The sequence below is a fragment of the Hyperoodon ampullatus genome (genome assembly GCF_949752795.1).
Source record: "Hyperoodon ampullatus genome assembly, chromosome: 14".
NCBI classification, from domain to species: domain Eukaryota; kingdom Metazoa; phylum Chordata; class Mammalia; order Artiodactyla; family Ziphiidae; genus Hyperoodon; species Hyperoodon ampullatus.
In genome coordinates this window covers 53,793,148-53,817,924 of record NC_136927.1, presented here as the reverse complement: position 1 = coordinate 53,817,924, position 24,777 = coordinate 53,793,148, and the positions used below count along the sequence as shown (strand labels likewise).

The 24,777-nt window shown below is 41.0% G+C and overlaps 1 protein-coding gene across 1 annotated transcript in view; it reads left to right on the top strand.

Moving 5' to 3' along the window:
• Positions 1-24,777, top strand: part of LOC307063081 (cytochrome P450 3A28-like) — a gene marked incomplete at both ends in the record, with an annotated part of 34,261 nt that overhangs the window by 9,342 nt on the left and 142 nt on the right. The window contains 8 exon segments of the mRNA XM_079719065.1: positions 172-285; positions 532-620; positions 1,863-2,011; positions 4,834-4,961; positions 6,056-6,122; positions 11,653-11,813; positions 14,248-14,474; positions 17,149-17,311. Of these exon segments, the coding sequence (XP_079575191.1) occupies positions 172-285; positions 532-620; positions 1,863-2,011; positions 4,834-4,961; positions 6,056-6,122; positions 11,653-11,813; positions 14,248-14,474; positions 17,149-17,311 (1,098 nt within the window).

The window sequence follows — 24,777 nt, the reverse complement described above, 5'->3', positions numbered from 1 at the left end:
GAAGCTATGCATTTGGGATAAATATTTATTGAGCATCTAGCATAGGGCCTGCTTCCAAGTAGACAGTCACTAAATATTTGTTGAATAATTGGTGCATATTTAACACAATTTCCAAAAATGTCGAGACTTTCAAAACTTATGCAGGGTAAAATGTGTTTTATTCAACTCTAGGTGTTTGGTCCAGTGGGAGTTATGAAAAATGCCATCTCGCTGGCTGAGGATGAACAATGGAAGAAAATACGAACATTGCTGTGTCCAATCTTCACCAGTGGAAAGCTCAAGGAGGTAAGAAAAGAAGAGGACTTTCAATTAGAAACGTAAAGAATAAGGTAGAAAATAAAATCACAGTCCTTTTCCAGGGAGGAGGCTACTAAATTCGAGCTTCCTAAAATAGCCTTTTATCTTCACCTCCTAGAAGAGACATTATGAGATTCGTTATCAAATGTCACTGCTCCATTCACGGGAAAGTCAGGTCCTTCTAGGACTTGAGTCTCCACATTTAACTTCGGGTGGTGCTTATTTTGTGTCTAGATGTTCCCCATCATTAGCACGTATGGAGATGTGTTGGTGAGGAACCTGAGCAAGGAAGCAGAGAAAGGCAAGCCCATCACCGTGAAAGAGTAAGTAGGGGTGAGGCTGCTGGTACCTGAGCTCCACTGAGACCCTCCAGCTGCCTGCCAGGGAGCCAGGTTCCCACTGCTGAGTTACGGTAGTGACCAGACAGAAGTAGATATGTGGTGGTACAACTCCCAAAGGCCCATCCCAGAAAGAGAGATGGCTCACCAAAAAAAGCAGGACAGCCAGGAGAGAAGGAAGAAACGTGACTGCACCAATTTTGAGTGTGGATGGAATGGAATGGTGGCAGGGAAGGGACTTGGTACATACTGGTAGGCAGTGGGTGACGTACAATCATCACAATATGGAACTCGGAACAACTTAGATCTCTTCACAATCTGGCTGAGGACACCTGCAAATACTGAATGTTACATCTTGCCACCACTCCCCTTTCCGTCAGTCCAAAAAGACAGAAGGCCTTGTACGGGCTGTGGGTAGGATGACCATAGAATTGATCATCTAAACTGAGATTTTTTTCACTATGCAGGAACAACAAGTAAACTGGGACTGCCCTGGAAAACCTGGGGACATAGGATCACTTAGCTGTTAAATCCCCTAAGTCAATTTTAGAGTGATTTATTTATTTTTAACGAGAGACATTTTTACTCTTTACCCTTTACAGAAATGAGTCTGCCCTCTGGGCAACCACAGATCACTGGAGTTGAGGAAGTGCGGGTCTTTCAGGATCCTTAGCAGGGGTGTAAGACAGTGAGGGATGATGTTCCTGGCAACTCAGAACAGGTTGCTGCTGTTCTCTAATGTGCTGAAGAGGAATCAGCTCTGAGCACAGGTTCTGTGGTGAGGCAAGATCCAGATCAATGATCAATGTCCCCTTTCTTGACTCCCCCAGGATGAGTTAATTTTACACCCTTGGTTCTGCTCAGGCACAGTCCTTATACACCTATTATTGCCTGTAGTCAAAACACACTACTGTACTTTGTCTGATTATGGGTGTCTATCCCTCTATGACTGAGCTCCTTGAGTTTGTGGGGGGACATCTAAATTGCCTTAGTGTCCCCATCCCTCCTGGCACAGGGCCAGCTGCATCACTGGCACCTCAGACACACCTCATAAGTGAGATAGTAACATAGACTCTTCTATGGTCCAACATGGTTCTGAAAGAGTGTGGCTCTTTACCTGCCTTGTCGGGGCATCTGATTTTACGTGGATTTCTTGTTGCATGTGTTGGGCAAGGATGGTGAAGAGGTGCTGATTTGAACTGTCCATGTCTTTCTCTCTCTACTCAGCTTCTTTGGGGCCTACAGCATGGATGTGATTACTAGCACAGCATTTGGAGTGAAGATTGATTCCCTCAGCAACCCACACGATCCCTTTGTGGAACATACTAAGAAGCTCTTAAGATTTGATTTCCTTGATCCACTCCTTATCTTTTCAGGTATGTGGACTACTCTATTTCTTTTTCTTTATTTCCTTCCTTCCTCCCTTCCACCTCTTTCTTCCTTTTATAGATATCTATATTGAGATATAATTTATATACCATGTAATTCACCCATTTAAAATATACAATTCAATAATATTTAGAACCTAAGTGTCTGTTGACATATGGATGAAGAAAATGTGGTATATATATGTATGTGTGTGTGTGTGTGTGTGTGTGTGTGTGTGTGTGTTCGTGCCCAGTGGAGTTCTATTAAGCCATTAAAAGGAAGGAAATACTTCCATCTGCATAATGTGGATATACCTTGAAGGTATTATGATAAGTGAAAAAAGTCAGACAGAGAAAGACAAATACTTAAATGCTGAATCAAAAAGAAGAAAATCAAACTCATAGAAGAACTATTTCGTATTTTTGATTACCAGAAGTGGGGTTGGGTTGTGGGGGAATTGAATGAAGGTGGTCAAAAGGTACAAACTTTGAGTTATAACATAAATAAATAGTGGTGGTATAATGTGCAATGTGACTACAGTTAAAACTGCTGTATGATATATTTGAATGTTGCTAGGGCATAGAGCTTTGCTTATTGCACCTTTGTGGTATAAGTTTTGAAATCAGGAAGTATGAGTCCTGCAACTTATTTCCTTTTTTCTTTTCCCCAATATTTATTTGGCTCTTCTGGGCCCCTTGAAATTCCATATGAATTTTAAATTCAGCTTGTAAATTTCTACAAGGAAGCCAGCTAGGATTCTGATAGGGAATGTGTTAAATCTGTAGAATTGCTATCTTGACAATGTTAAGTATCCTGATACATGAACATGGGATGTTTTTCATTGACTTCGATCTTTATTCCAACAATGTTGCAGTTTTCAGAGTAGAAATTTTGCACTTTTTTGTTGACTTATTCCTAAGTATTCTATTTTTTACATTACTATAAATGGAGTTATTTTCTTAATTTCACTTTTGGATGACTTATTGCAAGGTATAGAAATACAATTGATTTTTGTATATTGGTCTTGTATCCTGAAACCCTGCTGAACTTGTTAGTTAGTTCTAATAAGTTTTTAGTGGAGTCTTTATAATTTTCTATATACAAGGTTATGTTATCTTATGATAGAGGTTGTTTACATCTTCATTTCCTATATGGATAAGTTTTATTTCTTTTTCTTCCCTAATTCTCCTGGCTAGGACCTCTAGTACAATGTCAGGAAGAAGTGGTGAGAGAAGCTTCCTTGTCTTGTTCTTAAACTTAGAGGAAATCATCCAGTCTTTGATGATTAAGTATGGAGTTATATGTGGGTTTTTCGTAGATGGCCTTCATCAGGTTGAGGAAATTCCCTTCTGTTCCTTTTTGATGAGTGTTATTATCACAAGAGGGTGTTGGATTTTGTCAGTTGCTTTTACTGTATATTTAGATGGTCATATGGTTTTGTTCTTTATGCTATTGAAACTGTGTATTACACAACCTTGCATTCCTTGAATTAAACCCCCCTTTGTTGTGGTGTATACCTCTCTTTATATTTTGCTGGATTCATTTGTTGAGGATTTGTGCATCCATGTTCATAACATATGTGGGTCTGTAGCTTCCTTTTCATATGCTATCTTTGCCTGGATTTTTATCAGATTAATACTGGCCATATAGAATGAGTTTGAAAGTGTTTCATCCTCTTCTATTTTTTAGAAGAGTTGTAATCCTTCTTTAAATATTTGGTAGTATTCCCCATTGAAACCATGTGGACCTGAGCTTTTCTTTGTCAAATTGTTGGTTTTTTCTTGATTACTAACTCAAACTTTGTACTTCTTACAGGTCTATTCAGATTGTCTATTTTTTTTTGCATCTGTTTCTGTAGTTTGTGTCTATTTTATCTAAGTTATCTTATTTATTGGCATAGAGTTGTTTATGGTGTCCTTTATAGTCCTTCTCATTTGTTTAATGTGAGTGGTAGTCTCCCTTCTTTAGTTTCAACACTGGCAATTTGTCTTTTTCTCTTGGTCAATCTAGCGAAAAACATCTTTTAAAAGAATCAACCTTTTGTTTCATTGATTTTCCTCTATTGATTTTTTATTCTCTAGTTCATTAGTTTCTGCTCTCATCTTTATTATTTTCTTCCTTCTGTTTACTTTAGTTTTTGTTTGCTCCTCTTTTTTCAGAATGTTAAGGTGGAAAATTATTAGGTTATTGATAGGAAATTTTTGTTCTTTTAAAATGTAGGTAAATAAAGCCATAAGTTTCTCTCTGAGCACTCCTTTTGCAACATTCCATCAGTTTTGGTATGTCGTGACTTCATTTTTATTCACTTCAAAGTAATTCCTGATTGCCCTTTTGATTTCTTCTACAACTCATTGGTTATTTAGGAGTGTATTGTTTAATTTCCACACATTTGTGAGTTTCCCAATTTTCTTTCCATTATTGATTTCAAATTACATTCCATTATGGTTGAAAGACATACACTGTATTAAATCTATCTCATTATTTTTTGAACACCATGATTAATTGAAGTAGCAGACTATGGTCTGTTTTATCCAAAGAAACTGTAGTTCAGTAGATAAAAGTCAATGAAGTCCACAATGTAATCCTGTTCCTCTGGTCACGTGAAAGATAGAGGGAGGACCACTGATCTCAATACTATAGTGATGACCCCTATATGTGGACTTGCCCTTGCTCAGGCCTTGGCTTGGAAGTCTGATCAAAGGTCATAGAGGGACTGATCCTGGTTGAGAGCCCTGGTGTCTCTTACTCTCTGATTGGTAGTGCAAATTATAATTGCTCCAGGTAAATTTTGCATTTTTACTCTGCTTTCCTTTTATCTTTTCCCTTACAGCACTTTTTCCATTCCTTCGTCCAGTCTTTGAAATATTAAATCTCTCTGTGTTTCCAAAACATGCTGTGAATTTTATCACAAAATCTATAAAAAGGATGAAAGAAAGTCGCCTCAAAGATAAAGAAATGGTAAAATCTGGTGGTGGTGACATGAGTTCACCTTTTGGTAATTTATTGAGCTGTATACACATGACTTATGCACATCTCAGCATTTTTTTAAGGTAGGTAGAGAACTACAGATTTTAGAGTAGAAGAGTTCTAAACTTTGGGGGTAAATAAATATATAATTTACCTTTGGGGGTAAGTTCTTTGGGGAAGAAGATAAGAAAATGAGTCAGAGAGAAATGTTTAAGTTTAAAATAGGTGTGCCAATTAGTATATCACTGCATAAATATTGTTGAGTTAAGACTTTACCATTTCCCTTCAATAAATTGTCAAAGGATAAAAATTACTGTTTATAAATGATTTTACTCATATTTCACCAAATATTCGATTGGCAAAGAATCACTTCAAATCTGAGCCTCCTATTTTACAGATTTTCCAATGGAATGCCCCATCAGGCACCTGGTGGAGTGTAGTCTGTGTTAAATTTGAGCCCTCTCATAGGCTGGGGTGGGCAGAGGTCTTCTGCTGGCAATGAGGCTGCAAGCTGGTTAAGCCAGCTTTGCCTCATGAGGCCTGGAGGCCAGCACAAGGATGTCTGCAGGTCAGGGGGACAGGGCTGGGTATCCCAGGAAAGCACTGAAAGTTGTGTAGCATTCTGGAAGGGTGGGGCTCTTGAAGCTGCTTCTACAAAAGCTGCCAGTGAACTCTGCAAATATCTGGGTATTAATTTATGTGGCCATTCCTTAAGAATTAAAGCTGGAGGGAAAAAAAGATTGAGGTTTTTTTCTTCTTGCTCTCCTGGGCAAACAGGTATGACAGGAGAGAGAGCCGGTAACTCTTTGGTTAAGAAGCTGTTTCAAAAGCCAGAGAAGACAAAGATCAGGGAGTGAGGACCAAAAAGCAGTTGGGAGTGATGGCTGGGTTTCTCTCAAGGAAACATCATGATCTCCAAGATTTGTAGGTGGATGTTTTGTTCACTGAGGATTTAGTCAGTACTCGTCAGCCTTCTGCTCTTTAAGGGGCCATATTCTCAGGAAAGAGGTGAAATATACACTCCTGATTTATTTCTGACTTCACAGGTGACTTTCAGTCATTGAAATTTCTCTTTCTGCTTCTAGCACCCAGTGGATCTTCTTCAGCTGATGATTAACTCTCAGAATTCCAAAGATGTGGACACCCATAAAGGTAACCAGGGAGAGCTTACGAGGGGCCGCTGTGGGGAGGCGCAGAGCTAGGGTGTGGTTCTAAAAATGTGCAGGAAGTTTTCCAGGCAGCTGGAGATTTCTGCCAAATTGAAGGAAGACACATGGTCAGACAGAAATGGTAGCCAGAGGTACTTTCTAGAAGTATGCAGGCACGACCTTGTTCAGAGCTCGAAGGGTAAGTATAACAAGGATGTCATGCCCATCAGTCAGTCATGGTCTGTGGATCACCTGCAGCCGAACCTCTGGGGAGCTTGTTTCCAATGTCAATTCTCAGGCTCCTCCAGACCCAGTGAGTCAGAACCTCTGCCTGGAAATTTGCATCAAGGCTTCATCCCATCAGGAGGAACATTTCCCCAGTGTTGATGACCTTAACTTGGAACACTTGGTTAAAGTTGTGTTCACTAGCTTAGTCTACTGTAAAGTTCAATTTTTTCCTGTGTCATTAACAAGCAGCTGGTGGGAGAAACCTTTGAGACAGGAAATATAGTGTTCCTCTTCAAATTGTCACCTACTAGTTTTATCATCCATGAATGGTTTTTGACTGAAAACTTCATTACTGTGATGTTTGCAAAATGAATTTGTAATTTCATCATTCTTCTGTATTTATCAGTTGATGTTCTATTTTAAGGGAGAGCTTTCCATTCTTCCCCGTCATTTATTTATTTATCTATATCAGTACATTCTCATGTGTAACTTACTCTCATATCATTTTCTTAACATCTTCATTGGAGTATAATTGCTTTACAATGGTGTGTTAGTTTCTGCTTTATAACAAAGTGCATCAGTTATACATATACATATGTTCCCATATCTCTTCCCTCTTGCGTCTCCCTCCCTCTCACCCTCCCTATCCCATCCCTCTAGGTAGACACAAAGCACTGAGCTGATCTCCCTGTGCTATGCGGCTGCTTCCCACTAGCTATCTATTTTACATATGTGTCCATGCCACTTTCTCACTTTGTCCCAGCTTACCCTTTCCCCTCCCCGTATCCTCAGTCCACTCTCTAGTAGGTTTGTGTCTTTATTCCTGTCTTGCCCCTAGGTTCTTCCTGACCTTTTTTTTTCCCCTTAGATTCCATATATATGTGTTAGCATACGGTATTTGTTTTTCTCTTTCTGACTTACTTCACTCTGTATGGCAGACTCTAGGTCCATCCACCTCACTACAAATAACTCAATTTCATTTCCTTTTATGGCTGAGTAATACTCCATGGTATATATGTGCCACATCTTCTTTATCCATTCATCTGTTGATGGACACTTAGGTTGCTTCCATGTCCTGGCTATTGTAAATAGAGATGCAATGAACATTTTGGTACATGACTCTTTTTGAATTATGGTTTTCTCAAGGTATATGCCCAGTAGTGGGATTGCTGGGTCATATGGTAGTTCTATTTTTAATTTTTTAAAGAACCTCCATACTGTTCTTCATAGTGGCTGTATCAATTTACATTGCCACCAACAGGGCAAGAGTGTTCCCTTTTCTCCACACCCTCTCCAGCATTTATTGTTTCTAGATTTTTTGATGATGGCCATTCCGACCGGTGTGAGATGATATCTCATTGTAGTTTTGATTTGCATTTCTCTAATGATTAATGACGTTGAGCATTCTTTCATGTGTTTGTTGGCAATCTGTATATCTTCTTTGGAATAATGTCTATTTAGGTCTTCTGCCCATTTTTGGATTGGGTTGTTTGTTTTTTTTGACATTGAGCTGCATGAGCTGCTTGTAAATTTTGGAGGTTAATCCTTTGTCAGTTGCTTCATTTGCAAATATTTTCTCCCATTCTGAGGGTTGTCTTTTGGTCTTGTTTATGGTTTCCTCTGCTGTGCAAAAGCTTTGAAGTTTCATTAGGTTCCATTTGTTTATTTTTGTTTTTATTTCCATTTCTCTAGGAGGTGGGTTAAAAAGGATCTTGCTATGATTTATGTCATAGAGTGTTCTGCCTATGTTTTCCTCTAAGAGTTTGATTGTGTCTGGCCTTACATTTAGGTCTTTAATCCATTTTGAGTTTATTTTTGTGTATGGTGTTAGGGAGTGTTCTAATGTCATACTTTTACATGTAGCTGTCCAGTTTTCCCAGCACCACTTATTGAAGAGGCTGTCTTCTCTCCACTGCATATTCTTGCCTTCTTTACCAAAGATAAGGTGACCATATGTACTTGGGTTTACCTCTGGGCTTTCTATCCTGTTCCATTGATCTATATTTCTGTTTTTGTGCCAGTACCATGCTGTCTTGATTACTGTAGCTTTGTAGTATAGTCTGAAGTCAGGGAGCCTGATTCCTCCAGCTCCATTTTTCGTTCTCAAGACTGCTTTGGCTATTCGGGGTCTTTTGTGTTTCCATACAAATTGTGAAATTTTTTGTTCTAGTTCTGTGAAAAATGCCAGTGGTAGTTTGATAGGGATTGCATTAAATCTGTAGATTGCTTTGGGTAATAGAGTCATTTTCACAACGCTGATTCTTCCAATCCAAGAACATGGTATATCTCTCCATCTATTTGTATCATCTTTAATTTCTTTCATCAGTGTCTTATAATTTTCTGCATACAGGTTTTTTGTCTCCTTAGGTAGGTTTATTCCTAGATATTTTATTCTTTTTTGTTGCAATGGTAAATGGGAGTGTTTTCTTAATTTCACTTTCAGATTTTTCATCATTAGTTTATTCTCATATCATTTTTAACTTTGATTCTAGAATTCTCTCAGGTTTGTCCACTGGATCCCTTTTAAGTAGGCTCTTGTATACTTTTTTATTTCTTTTTTTATTCCTAAATGTTTTTTTCCCAATAGACTATTTTTAGAGCAGTTTGGTTCACAGCAAAATTGAGGGGAAAGTATAGAGATTTCAAACATACATCCACCCCCACCTACACACAGCCTCTTGCACTATCAAAAGATCACATCAAAGTACAGTTGTTACAGTCAATGAACCTACATTGACATATTACCACCAAAAGTCCATAGTTTACATTAGGGTTCATTCTTGGTGTTGTCCTTTCTATGGGTGTTGACAAATGTACAATGATGTGTATCCACCATTATAGTATATAGAGTATCATTTTCTGAGAACTTCCTTGCTTTCTTTTTTTTTTGTTGGAGTATAGTTTTTTTACAATATTGTGTTAGTTTCTGCTGTACAATGAAGTGAATCAGCTATATGTATACCTACATCCCCTCCCTCTTGGACGTCCCTCCCATCCCCCACCATCTCGCCCAACTAGGTCATCACAGAGCATCAAGCTGAGCTCCCTGTGCTATACCGCAGGGTCCCACTAGCTATCTGTTTTACACATGGTTATGTATTTATGTCAAACCTAATCTCCCAATTTGTCCCACCCTCCCCTTTCCCCCTGTGTCCACATGTCCGTTCTCTACATCTGTGTCTCTATTCTGATGCAAGACGTTCCAGGTATCTATTCTGTTTCCCTTGACTAGTCCTGAGAGGAGCTCTGGTTTCCTTTAGTGAGAAATGGTATTTAGAAATCAAAACCTGGGATCTAGGAGTGTTCATTTCTACTATGGTTTCTTTGCTTCTACATCCTTTCAGTGGACAAAGATAAGACCATCAAACATATCATCAAATATATTTACACAAGACTGATGAACATAAGTATTTCTTTTTTTTGTTTGCTTGGTTTTTTAACTTTATTTTATTTATTTATTTTTGGCTGCGTTGGGTCTTTGTTGCTGCGCCTGGGCTTTCTCTAGTTGTAACGAGCGGGGGCTACTCTTCATTGCGGTGCACGGGCTTCTCACTGCAGTGGTTTCTCTTGTTGTGGAGCACGGGGTCTAGGTGCACAGGCTTCAGTAGTTGTGGCACGGGCTCAGTAGTTGTGGCACGTGGGCTCTAGAATGCAGAGTCAGTAGTTGTGGCACATGGACTTAGTTGCTTTACGGCATGTGGGATCTTCCCGGACCAGGGCTCGAACCCATGTCCCCTGCATTGGCAGGTGGACTCTTAACCACTGTGCCACCAGGGAAGCCCCAAGTATTTCTATATCTACTCATAACCAGTGATGTAAACAGAACATCTCTTTAAAACAAGAATGCCCTGGTTTTTAGTTTATTTCCATGATATGAATACTCACACTTGGTTAATTTCAAGATACCAATGGTTTGACAACCATCTCACAATATTCTTAGATTTTTACAGATTGGTTCTTGAGAGAGGGATGAGATGACTCTAGCACACCACTGTAAATAGATCTACAACTATGTCCCTGTCTATCTATCTGTCTATCTATCTATCTAGTTATCTATCTATCTGACATCTATCTAACTACATGGTCCAATACAAATTTCCGTAGGAAATATTCTACACCTGCACTGTTCAATACAGTAATCACTAGACATGTGGCTATTGAACATATGGGTAATGCCACAGAAGAACTAAATGTTAAATTGTACTTAATTTTAATCAATTAAAATTTAAATTAAATAGCCACATATTAGACAGTACAGCTCTAAACTTTTAGTATCCTAGGGTTTATGCTAACTGGGGGAAATAATTTGATAGTTGAATTTACCCACAACAGCTTCACAGAAACTATCATGGGGAAATCAGAAGTCTGTAGATCTTTCTTCCACTCATTTTGTATTGTTTTAGTTGTGAATTACATGATTGGGCAGGTACCATGTTGATCTGAGTGCTCTAAGTACCTAGTATAGTCCCATCAAATAGATTGGAGCCTGACCATGCTTGGATTTTCTCAGGAGAAAATAAAAATGGAGATCAATTTATAATCACAAGGGCTGTTTGCTGAGCACAAAGGAGAGCAAAGAGAGGGGGCTTATACTGAGGAAGATGACATTCAGGTCATGATTGAATAAGCATTGCTAACTCCACTCCCTGGATCCTATTTTTCTATATTGTGTGCTGGCCAATACCCATCTAAGGACACATTCTTTCTTCTGCTATTTTAATGCCATTGATTAGACTAGGATCAAGCAGCACTCTTCTAGCTTTGTTTTTTTTTCCTGTAGTTTCTGTATATCTGTGATCATCCATTTGAAGACTTGTGCCCCAAGTCTTCTATTAATTTTCCCTACAGTATAGCCTTAGTATTGCAAACTTTCTCCAAAAAATTCATGTTATAATTTAGCTAGAATAATATAATTTTTTAAAGGAAAAACATGGCTACCCCATACTGTTTCTAGCTAAAGTGCATTTAGGATTCTCCAAGGGACATACTGATAACGCTGTGTGTGTTAGACAGAAATGCTATCTCTTGAAATTACTCAACTGTGTTGGTGGAAAGTGTGACATAACCAGGAGCAGAGGGCCAAGTATAGTACAGACCTTGAGGAAAAACTGGATTAAGAAAAGTTTTGCCTGTTTCTGGCTCTGTAAAACAGACATGAGAGTGCAAACCACTCCCAGTTTTGCTCTGAATTGCTTTTCCATTTTTTTCCCTAGGGATTTGGGAGTCTCATTTGGATTTCTCATCCTCTAACCTGTGATGTTTTATATTGACATGCTTTACCTACAATGTTTCTCCTCCCCTTTTAGCTCTGTCTGACTCAGAAATGGTGGCCCAAGGTATTATCTTTATTTTTGGTGGCTATGAGCCCACTACTGAGGCTCTTTCCTTCCTTTTCTATAAATTGGCCACTCACCCTCACATCCAGCAGAAGCTGCAGGAGGAGATTGATGCAACTCTCCCCAGTAAGGTGAGTGATGATACCTGGAGAGGGAGGGGGAAAGTGAAGCCTTAGCACAAATGTCTCCTTGCCACTTCTCAGGATATTTTTGCAAAAAGCATAAGTATCAAAATTTTCACTTGTGCTATTTAGGAAGAATCTCAAGAGTCAAACAGCAAGGGGGAAAACATAGGTAATGCGTACTACTCACAGAAATATAAGTAGTTTGAAACAAGTGCTGGTCCTGGCATATCAGTTATCACAATAATGTCACATAAAAATCACGAAACCTCAGTGGCATCTAACAGTAAGCATCTATTGCTCTAGTGTCCACATAGTTATCTGCTGATATTGGCTGGACTTGCTTGTTTCTGGCTGTTGGCTGATCTAGGCTGGCCTTGGCTAAGCTGGCTAGGCTGACACAACTCCACACTTGCTTCTCCTGCCTCTCAATCTCCACATGTCTACTTCTGAAGGCAATGGTAGATGGCAAGAACCAAAAGTCCAATCATATGGGTGATTTTCAAAACTCTCCTAGCATCACACTTAGCCAAATTTCCACTGGTGTAAAGCAAACCACCTGGCCAACCCCAGAGTCAGAATGGGAGGGAACCACAAAGGTAGATGGCAAAGGGCATGGACCCAGTAAGGGCTGGAGAACTGGGACCATTAATTCAGTCTAGTGCCTGGGTACGCTGCAGACTAGGAGGAGACTTGTAACAACAAAGGGCTTAAAGTAGGAAACAGAGGACGTGAGTTTGAGTCCTGGCTTTGGTTTTGGACAAAATTTATCACCTTTCAGGGTCCTGGGTCCTTCAAATATAAGGTAAGGATAGATCGTAGTGCCTTACTAAATTAGAGATGATCTGTCTTCTCTGGTAAACCACATATTGCAATTCTTTTCATTGTAATAAGATGGTCACCAGGCAAGAGAGAATTGCTAAAGCATTGTCTTCTTCCTCTTTTATAATAATACAATGACAAGGCCATACTATTGGCCAACATTTGCTTTTTTACTATATATGTCTGTTCTAGATGCTATTTATAAATGAATTTAATTTTCATAAAATTCTGTATAAGTCAGGAGAGGCTAAGTTATGCCTCACTAGCAGATGAGCCCTCAAATCTCAGAGCTTTCATAGCAAAGGTTTACTTCTAACCCACATCTACATGACCAACATGGATTGTTAGTGGAGGATGGGAGCGGGCAGCTCGGCTCCACAGCGTTACTCGGGGATACAGGCTAAGAGGCTCCACCTTCCTGTAGCTGCCTTATCTGGAACATGAGGACTTCCTGTTGTCGGGAATAAGGGACTCGAGCGTTGCTCACTGGCTTTTCAAATGATTTGTCCCCAAACTGACATAATCGCCTCAGTTCACAGACCATTGGCAAAGCTGGTTTCCTGTAACTTCAAGTGGGCTGGGAAATACAGGGACTACATGGATACTAGGTGAGCAGTGTGTGTCTCTGCCACACAAGCCTATGAAGTGTCAACTCTGATTATCTCCATGTAACATTTCAGAAACCTGAGCGACAGAGAGATGAAATACTTTCACATACTAGTCGTGTACCTAGTGGTGAAAACACCAACCTATGTGCCAGGGTGTCTGTCTCCTGAGCCAACTCTTACCCTCTACAATGTTGCCCCTTAAATATAACCCCACGTGACAGCCACGTGTCACCCCCACTGGTCTCAGATCTCTGCCAAAAGTGGAATTCTTTGTGGTGTGAGGAGAGCTGGCCTCTGGGGCTGGAGTGGCTTGTTTAGACCTTCAGACCTACAGTCACCCCTGAAGGGACACTAAGAGACTGTTCCAGCAACAGAGGCTGTGGCTGAGGATAGGGTTTTCATCCTCTTGTAACTTTCCCTGGATCTGAAATTGTGTTCCTTGTAGCACCCATTTTACCCTTCTTTTGCATATTTGGTTTAAAAAGCAACTTGTTTCTCCCTAAATTATTTATAGAGTTTTAATATCATAAAGTATTTTCAGATTTTATAGGTATAGTCAAAAGAATTAGTAAACGAGATTTCTCAAGTAACAATTTTATGTTGAATAGAGGATTTGCATTTATACATTTCTTCCCTTGGTACAGATGTGTGGCCTCTCTTTTGAAAGGAAACAGTGACTTTGGCACGTTTCACTTGAGACTAAGGGTCATAGTCTATTAGTCATGTTTGTTCTCGTGAGAAAGAAAATACACTACATAATGATGTGCAGGATTTCAGGCCCTGTTTAGGGGATTGTCCCAATGTTCTCGTATAGTCATAACCACTCCACACATCTCAGTGGGCCACTGAGAAGGTCAAAGGACATGATAGATATTATAACATCTATAAATGTTAAGGTCCTTTACCAGTTGAAATTATTCTCCGGAGCTCCTACCATTTCAACAGGACTATGTAGACTGAGTTGAAGTTTGATCCTCAATCTCAATTTATCAAAATCTATTTCTTTCTTCCAGGCACCTCCCACCTATGAGTCCCTGGAACAGATGGAATATCTTGACATGGTGTTGAGTGAATCTCTCAGATTATTCCCACTTACTGCTAGACTTGAGAGAGTCTGTAAAAAAAATGTGGAAATCCATGGGGTGTTGATTCCCAAAGGGACAGTGGTGATGGTGCCACTCTTCACTATACACAGAGATCCGGAACACTGGCCAGAGCCTGAGGAGTTCCGTCCTGAAAGGTAGGAGAACCCAGGGAAGGGAACCCTCTCTGATCCAGAGTGGTTCCAGCATATTAGACGCCTCTTACTGTAGGAGAAAATGAGTGATTGTACAATCATTTATTTGTGTATCTTTTTATTGTTTGACGTTTTTTCTTAATATAAGAGTGATCATTGTTTGAATCAAATTTTACAAACTGTGGACTAGAAAAAAGAATTATAGCTGTCTACATTCCTAATACCTTAAGATAGGCCTCATTGATAATGCGTTGTATGTCCGCGTGGACATTTGTCTATGCATATATAGATTTTTAAAAACTAGAATGGTAGTACATTTAATTTGGTTTTGAACTGCTTACTTGATTTAACAGTAAACTATAAACAACATTCTATGTGAATTTGTGTGTGTATCTGTCTATCTATATATCTATCTATATAATATATATGAGCGACTATATGCATATGCCATAATTTATGTAACCACTATCTTATTTTAGGTGTATAGGCTTTTTATTTCCTTTAAGTTTTTCTGTCTGTTCTCCTTAGCTCTTTGAATTCATCACTAATGTTCCCACATTTCCATTTCTTTAAACACTGGCTACGTTTCCTCTAGCATTATTGTGAGAGTGCAGGCTGGGGACCTAGAGGTCTCATCGCTGGTGGTTCAAGCAGCTTCACTGAGGACGGATGTGCACACAGGTGCCCTGGTCCTGTCTGTGGCTGCACACCTGGGCCAGCCCCTTCTACCTCAGTACTTGGTGACCTTCCAAAGAGAAATTCTCTGCTCTCTAGATGTCTGAGACTTCCTCCTTAGAGGGGTTGAGCATCCTCTTTTGGGAATTCAGAATCAAGGTCTGGCTTCGGTACAGATTGGACTCTGGAAAGAGTTGATGCTTTCCCACTTATTGTACAGTGAGCAAAATTTGAGATGAATATCTTAGGGCACTAGCTGGGATCTAGACTTTTATGAGCCCCTGACTATAAGCTCCCTGATGGCAAGGACTTTATCTTGTTCGCCCTAGTGAAACAGGAAGTTTCACTTCTTGAAACAGGAAGTCAGAGTGGACCAAGTCCTCTGTTTTCTGGCCCAGGGAACCTCTGTGTTTCCCTGAAGCTCAGTAGCTCCCTCTCCTGCAGCTTCACGAACCTAAAACCAGAGACCACTCACTATTATTTCTTTTTTGCTGTTGCTGTTGTTCATTTTGGTTCACTTTACTTATTTATTTATTTTTTATTGGAGTATAATTGCTTTACAATGTTGTGTTAGTTTCTGCTGTACAACAAAGTGAAGCAGCTGTATGTATACTTATATCCCCTCCCTCTTGGACCTCCCCCTCATCTTCCCCCATCCTGCCCATCTAGGTCGTCACAGAGCACAGAGCTGAGCTCCCCATGCTATACCGCAGGTTGCCACTAGCCATCTATTTTACACATGGTAGTGTATTTATGTCAATCCTAATCTCCCAATTCATTTTTTTTTCTTCTTTTTGCGGTACGTGGGCCTCTCACCGTTGTGGCCTCTCCCATTGCGGAGCACAGGCTCTGGATGCGCAGGCTCATCGGCCATGGCTCACGGTCCCAGCCGCTCCGCGGCATGTGGGATCCTCCCAGACCGGGGCACGAACCCATGTCCCCTGCATCGGCAGGCAGACTCTCAACCACTATGCCACCAGGGAAGCCCCTCCCAATTCATTTTTGATTCATTCAGTCGTCAAGCAGAGAGTTAGTGCTCACCTGCATGTCAGGGACTCGGCCAGGCAGTGAGAAATCCAAATATTTACAGAAAAGCCTATCATGGAGAATTTTTGACATATGCACAAGTATATTCTATAGGCACTAGTCTGTGGAAGACTTCTAATGTATCTATATGTGCCCATTCCCTGCCCAACAACCATCCCATGTCTCTGCTCCATCCACAAGCTACTGCTACCCTCCTCCATCTTCCCATATTATTTGAAGTCACAGTGTCTGTAAATATTCCAAAATGTTTTGCAAAGTAGGGACTCTTTAAAATATACATAATCGCAATGCTATTATCACTTTCCACAATTCCATATTTTTCCTTAATATATTCAAATACTGAGGAGTCAAATTTGAATAAAACGGAGGTCTAACCATCAAGGAATTTATAGGCTAGTGGAACAGATAGACAAGGAAATCAGTGGTTATTCTATAGTAGTGTCATATAGTTATGTAAATGTGACCTAAGCATACTGTGCTGTGGGGTAGACAGACAGACAGACAGACAGACAGACACAAGGGGACGGGAAGGAAGGGAATACAAGGGGGAAATGACAATTTAAATCCTGGGAGATGATTCTCCTGCTTCCTTCCCCCATGAGCACATGACCGACATCAGTGTGCGTGGAGGCGGGAACCCACGTTTCCTTCAATCAGTTCAGAGCGTGAACATCTCACTGCCTGAATGTAAAGTTAGTGTTTAGAGATAAAATTTTTTTTAAACAGCATTCATCTCATCTCCTCAACAGGACTGAAATCTCCTATAGGGTCCGGGGAATGGGAAGGATCTGGAGTTTACCTTTCTCATAGCAAATTCACCACAGCAGGATTCAATGACTAGCTCACACAGGCATCCCTAATGCTACTAGTTGAGTGTTTCAGTTAAGCCTCAGACTTTGAGCTCTTGTGGTTTTTCTGTTTCATTAATTTGTTTCATCTACTGCTGTGGAACCAGGTTCAGTAAGAAGAACAAGGAGAGCAGAAATCCTTACACACACATGCCTTTTGGAACTGGACCCCGAAACTGCATTGGTATGAGACTTGGTATCATGAACGTGAAACTTGCTGTTGTCAAAGTCCTGCAGAGCTTATCCTTCAAACCTTGCAAAGAAACACAGGTCAGACCGTTACCTAGCTGCATTAATTGTGTTTATTGTGAGTTTTTAAAACGGATATAGATAGATAGATATCATATGTATATATATATACACACGCACACACACACACATATATATGAATGTGTTCTATTCAAGGAATAATTTGTCATAGTGGACATGAATGTATTTGGAGCCATCTGTGACCTTTAAGGGTCCTTCAGCTCTGGATGGCTAAGCCTGTGGCTTTGTAATGACCCAACTGTAAAGGTCATCTAGAGTCAATGCAGTTAGCATAACATGATTCTTTGCAGTCTTTTGAACCTCAGCAATATTTTAAATTTCATTTCAAGTCCACCGGAAGGAAGGGGAGGTGTGTGCAGTCATGAGAGCAGTGACGACCACATCATGGCTTTTCAGTGATGCTCTTCTCCACCAGAACTTACAGAAGCCCTCCTGGCAGCGGTCCTCGGCCACTGCTTGTATAATGAAATTATTGTGGTGCTTTAAAAAATCCTGATGCCTAGGTCATCTCATTTATTCTAAAATAATTCATCAGGGGTGTGGCATTCAAAGCACTCCTGCAGATTCTCCTGTGTAGCCACGGTGAGAACCCCTGCTGGAAAGAATTTCTGCCAGATGAGAAGGACTCCCACAGCCCCTTCACCTTCCAGGGGTCCTGCTGCCATCAAGATGGGCTCCCTTTACCTTCTAATAATAACTCTATGTGTGCTCTTCCCCGCCCCCATTCTGTTCTTCCCCCTTCAAGTTCTAGCTCAATCCAGAGCCCCTCCATGGAGCCCTCCCCACCCAGTTCACAGCCCACTCTCCCCTCTGCTCTGTATCAGTCACCACAGGCTGGCATCATGGTTCCTACCACCTAACTTAACACTTTGTCATGGAACCATCCAGTTTGGTTCCTATGTTTTCTTTACACCTATGAATGTCTTTAACTGTAGCCTCTCATTTTATTCCTTTTGTAAACTCTGAACGATGCCTCCCAGTCACCCAGCAAATGCTTAAGGAGTTAGATGTGTAATTGATTAGAGTTCTTGGATACAAATTGTGAACAATTTGAACTTTTGAAATTTAACAAATGACATTTGTGTACATGCCTGGTGTACATGTGTATGTCTATCTGCTGGGGACATATATGCATGTCATTTGAAATTTTAAAATAACAAGGTGTTACATTTATAGAAAGATCTGGAATCTCTCCTCTGAGGAGCACAAAGAACAGTTGCCATTGTTCATTCATATCAAGCACGGCCCTGTAATAAGGCTTTTTTCTAGGAGTCACACATTCAGTAAGCAGCTACCCCATTTGAGTAGGCTTTCTCAGGGAAGAGGAGGATAGAGACGGTTTCCATTTTACTTGTGGGCATCTGTATGTCCATAGTGTAGGTGTGTACAGAAAGGGGACTTAGCCCTGAGAGAAAGGGGGCCTCTGGCACACCTGGGAAGGGCAGATGATCCCTGAAGCTCCACCCAGGCATCCACAGGCTGGGGCTTCTCTCCTCCATGACAATTTGTTTGCCCTTCGGTCAACTGAGATTAGAAGGTCACTCTGTTGGTTCCCCCAACACTGAAGGAGTGACTGGGTGAGAAAAGGGCTAAAAGTACTGGAACAAACACTGTAGGTCGTCAGAAGTTCACCATTTGCACTACATTTGGGAGACAGGAAATGTTAAAAAAAAAAAACCAGGCATAATGCTTCACAACGACCTCTTCCGATCATGAAACTGGATGGGTTCTACTGGGAGAGGTGACTGGACTCTGCAGAAGTTGAGGAAGCCCGATGTAATTAACATGTGTGATTCCTACTAGGATTACCTTGCAAGTTTCAATGGACACAAAATTATCTTTACATGGCTCAAGATAGTTGGCCATAATGCCTAAGAATCTGGTAAATTTTAAAACCTCATCCTTTGTACCTAAAAGTTAAATCAAAAAAAGAACACAAGCCAACCAGATTTTTGTCTCTAGCCTGGTATGAAATAAGCGCTCAATAGATATTTTGTGGAAAGAATGATGGATGAATGCTTTCACTATCTCGTCTTGACACAACTTAAAGAATAAGTATAAACAATCAAAAATAAGGCGGGAAGATTGGATGAAGCTACCAAGTTCCAGTTATAAGATACATTAAGTACTAGAGATGCCACGTACAACATGATGGCCCTAGTTAACCTTTCTGTATGGTGTATAGGAAAGTTGTTAAGAGAGTAGATCCTGAGAGCTATCACCTGAAGGAAACAATATTTTTTCTTTGTATCTATGAGCTGATGGATGTTAATGAAACTTACTGTGGTAATAATTTCACGACATATGTACGTCAAATCATTATGCTGTGCACCTTAAACTTATGCACTCCTGTAAGACAGTTATGTCTCAATAGGTGGAAATTTTAATTTAATAAAAAGATAATAAGGGAATGCGGCAAACAAGTTTACTCCATATATTTTATACATAAATGTGGCCAGTTCCTTGAAAGACACGACTATTAAAGTTCACCCTATGAAAAACAGATAAGCTGACTATCCCTGTATCTATTAAATACATGGAATTTGTAATTTTTAAAAAAGAATCAAAGGTATATGATGCTAAAACTAGCTGTTATATGTTTGTAAAGCATTATTGTCCATAATGTATCTTATATATCAATACTTTGTTTCTCTTGCTGGCCGTGCTTCATTATTCGATTCTCACGTGTTTGTTTAACTGTTGCAGATGCACCTGAAATTAAGCCCTCAGGTACTTCTTCAACTAGAAAAACCCATTATTCTAATGGTTGAGCCCAGAGATGGGACCTTAACTGGAGCCTGACTTTCCCTAAGGACTTGCGCTTTGTTCTTCAAGGAAGCTGCATCCCAGGACAACAGAGGCCTTGATTTACTTTGTGATAAAACACAGAAATGAAGATGGGATTCACCTACTGCAATTGGTGGATGACTAGAGATTCTGCACATTCATTTAGCTTTCTCACTGTCTACGTGGAGTGTTATGCATTGTGTCATATAAAAGAGGTGATTAATAAGTGCCAGATATGCAAACTCAGCTTATCTGCTTTTCACAGAACTATCTCCACCCCACCACACCCCACTTAGGACCATCTACTCCTCCTGAGCACTGATCAGAATGAAGATTTCTCACAAACTCTAATGAAAATAAGAATGATTGTGATGACTGAAGTAGTGACATTTATATCACAGATTTTATTTTGAATATTCTAAATTAAATATTATATTGAGCAAGTCAATAAACATCTCTTTACAAAAGTATAATCTGATGCCTTTGTGCACATTAGGGAGGAATGTATACAACTGAATCAGGGAGATTCAGTGACTACTTGCTTTTGACCATCAAAATCACTGGTTGGTTGGGGACTTTATCAAAACTCCAATTTGACTCCTATTAAATAGGTAAGAGCCTATTTTGCGACTTTGCCTATTGCTTAGAAAGTATATTCGTAGTTTATACCTACCTTTTTTGGAGCACATATTTTTTGTAACACTCAACTGAGAAACTTATATTATTTGTTTTGATTTAATGTTTTCATCTCATCTCCCCTGATGTTTCTGGAAGGCAGGAAAGATGTTTTTCACACCTCTTTGCATTCCATCCTCAACTCCCAACTGTCTTAACCACAATGAATGTGGAATAAAAGATGGTTAATTGGTCAGTTGTTCAGGCAGAAAGGCTACAAGCACTGATCAGTTTCAGTTGGTATCAGAAGCTGCCCAGGGCTCTTCCTTTCCCTTTTCTGCCCCCTCCCTCCATTTTTCCTTTCCCGCCTTGCCTTCCCTTCCTGGATAATCCAGTCCTAAAGTCATTGGGGGGTGGGGTGACAGAAGGTGGGCAGGCACACAGTGCAGGGTGGGGGCAGAGAAGGGAGGCACAGTGACTCCAAGTCAGAGACTGAGTAGGGAGGGGAAAGTGTCCACAGGAACAGCAGCCTGGCATGAGTGTGGGAACCCAAGCAAGGTGAGAATGTTGCCCACTCATATGCGTGGCCTGGCAAGGGCAGCCAGAGGCTAAATAGGGTGTGGAGAATGCAAGTAAGTTGAGGAGGTCATCCATGAGTGGAAAGGAATGAAGTGAGGACTAGCTACACAAAGGGGGAGTGATCAAGTAAGTAAGTACATAAAGGATGATGGAAGGCAGAATTCTCACTGTTGGAGAAGAGAGTCACTGAGTCAGAGAGAGAGAAACCAGAATAAATCCCGTGGAGTCAGCAATTGAAACTGAATGTGTAGTGTAAATCCATGCTTTTCTACATATGTAGAAGAGAGCTAGCTAGATGATATAGACAGATGATAGAAAGATAGATAGATGATGATAGATAGATGATAGATAGATGATAGATAGAAATGTGTGTATGTGTGTGTGTATAAAAATGCATATTGCCTACTTTTCTCTACTGATATGGTTTAGAAACAAAACACCAAAATAGCAATAAGCACACCTCGTGCCCAGATCTTGGCTTATAAAGATCATTTCCCACGGAAAGGAGCCAGGACTTCTTAGAGAAATGGCTGATTCCAGGACTGGGAAAGTACATGATGCCCATGGAACATCTTGGGCTAGAAGACAAGGAAATGTTAAACATCGACATGACAAAAGGACACAGAACCAGCCTGAGGGGCTTCCACTGACCAAATCAGGGACCATTTGAGCATGATAATAAATAAGGATAGTAAGAGTTGTTAAGCCACTCAAGAAAATAGGAAAACATGAGTACATACAGATATATGTAAATAAATTAATGAATGAATTGCAATTTGAAGAGGAAACTTACATAGCTTCAAAGTAGTGCTGCTCAAAATACCCATTAATTATAGAGGGGAAGGGGTAACTTCAGAGTGGAGAAACCTGGCAGACACTCCTTTCAAGGGATCAGAGAGCAGCATCAGGAACAGGATGATTTGATCTTGAGTCACCTGATAGGATGCAGTGAGAAGAACTCATCTCACCTGTGTGATATTCCCGCCAAGGAGGCAAACCTGAAGGAAATCCTGAAAAGAGTCAGGCAAACCCAAACGGAGGAACATTCTCCTCCTTGTCTGTAACTGGTTTGGAATCTTCGAAAGAGTCAACGTCTTGAAAACCAAAGATAGACTGAAAATGTTCCAGACAAAGGAGACTACAGAGAGGTGATATGTAAACACAACTCGAGGGCTGGGTCCTTCTGCTACAAGGACATTGTTGGGACAGGTGGGGAACTGGGGGCTCTGAGGTTAGACGGCAGTGATGTGTCAGCGTTAACTTCCTGACTTGGAGGTCATATTGTGGTCATGTAGAGATGTCGTCGTCTGTGGGTCATTCAGGGGGTGTGAAATATGAAGTTGGTGACTTACTCTGAGAAGGGTCAGGAAAATGGTTCTTTCAAAAGATTTTTCATTAAGTTTGTGATTGTGGGGAGAGGGTCACAAAGGCAGCTTTCTTTGGGCTTATACAGCTCTCCCCACTCTCTCACCTTAGTTTTCTTTGTCTTATTTTATTCTAAGGAGGCAGGCACCACACTGTGACTGAGAGATGGGGGGATCTGAAGCTGGAGCTCCTGGGTTTCAAATCCTAGCACCTTCCATAGCTGAGTCTAGACTAATCAGTGGCTTTGGGCAAATGAGACAAGCCTCCCATCCCTTGCATAGCTTGGACCAGAGAATTTGGCTGAATTTCAGTGCTTCTATGCCCCTCAGCTGAATGTCACTGTGCACACATTAGCTCAGGCTCAGCCACTGTCTTAGGTCGGGTTCCCCAAAAGCAGAGCCTGAGGCGGGGGTTCTAGCACAAGTACTTGACTGAGAAAGTGCTCTCAGGATAATTGAATGAGGGGAGCTGGGTGCAGGAAGAGGAAAAGCTGAGTGAAGATGTGCTCCCTGTGGAGCCCAACCTCACAGAGAGCTCGGAGACAGCTTTGTAACCCAGAGTGGGTCCAAACTGGAGGCAGGGGCCAGCCTTTCACAACCCATCAGTGAGTCATTGATTGGCCCTCCCATCCCCCAGGATGAACAAGCTCCCAGGTGAAGTGGCTTCAATTTGGCCTGGGGGGAGATTCTCTAGAGAACAGGACAGCCTTTAATCAGTAGCAGCCAATACTCCCAGTAACTGGGGGAGGAACGTGCGGCTCAGGGTGAGGGATCTGGTAACTGCCTGGAAGTACTGGCTGAATTTCATGAATACACGGTGTCTGTAAGGAGGGAATGAGCTCTTTGTTGTTCCTTTGGGATTTATCTTTTCTCTGCCAACAATGGACTCAACTCTGGGAACTTTTTAGAAACAATTTCTGCCCCAGGGTAGGAGGAGGAGAGTGGGAGGGGTTTCAACCCAGGGTCTTTGACATCCTACAGGGGTGGGGAGACCTGGGGCTGGAGGGCCTGCTCAGGGCCCTGAGCTCACACAGCTGGACAGACACCCCCAGCCCCAATTAGAATCCAGGAAATAATGTCCTGAACATTTATGACTCAGTGGCTCCACACACAGCAGTTGGCAAAAGAGGCATTTAAACACAATCAATAAGAAGGAAAAAAGGAGTTTAGAGTCAGCAAACTCCCAACCTTTTAATTATCTTTTCAACTCCGATTTGAACTCATGTCTCCTCCTCTTGCTAACAAAATATACATTTCATAACTTGGACTACACTATAACACTCGTGTATTAGCCACTAGTTGAACTTTTTGATCTCGTATTGAGTGGACATTTCTAGAGGGTCTGGTAAGGGTCAGGTATCTGATGGACAAGGTCACATGTTCTCTTCACTCAAAGCCACTAGGAGGCCGACTCGCAGATCCAGGTCCCAAGCCCCTCGGGTCATGGAACCGGGGGCTGGTGTGGTCTGGGCTCTTTTAGGAGGGAAAGACATAACTTTTTTTCTTCTTTTCTTTTTTGGCTGTGTCCCGCGGCGTGTGGGATCTTAGTTCCCCAACCAGGGATCGAACCCCTCCTCCCTGCATTGGAAGTGCGGAGTCTTAACCACTGGACCGCCAGGGAAGTCCGGGGAAAGACATAATTATTAACACTCATTCTATAGATTAGGCAACTGAGGCTGAGACAGTTTAAATAACTCACCTAGGGCCTGCATATCAGTCACATTCAGTGGATCCCTACTAGCCAGCTGTCCACACAATAGGAGCATAGATATCCCTGGAGTCCATAGAAAGCTCAAGAGCCACCGTAGGGCACGTTTGCAACCACAACGTTTGCTTGTCTTCCTCTATGTATGGCAAATTCTCACAGATTCTTAACCATTTTGACTTTGCAGGTGCAAATGTCAGAATTCCAGAAATTTTACTACTTCACAACCACTAGGTGGCTATCATAAAAGAAAAGATAAAAAGCAAATGTTGGTGAGAATGCGTAGAAATTGAAACACTGATTCTTTGCTGGCAGGGACATTTCTAGGAAGAAAAAAGCTGCATGGGTAACAATCTGTAGACTTCTCTTGTTTGAAGGATTTCAAGTATTCTGTAGTGTGGGCAGCCATGGAGACA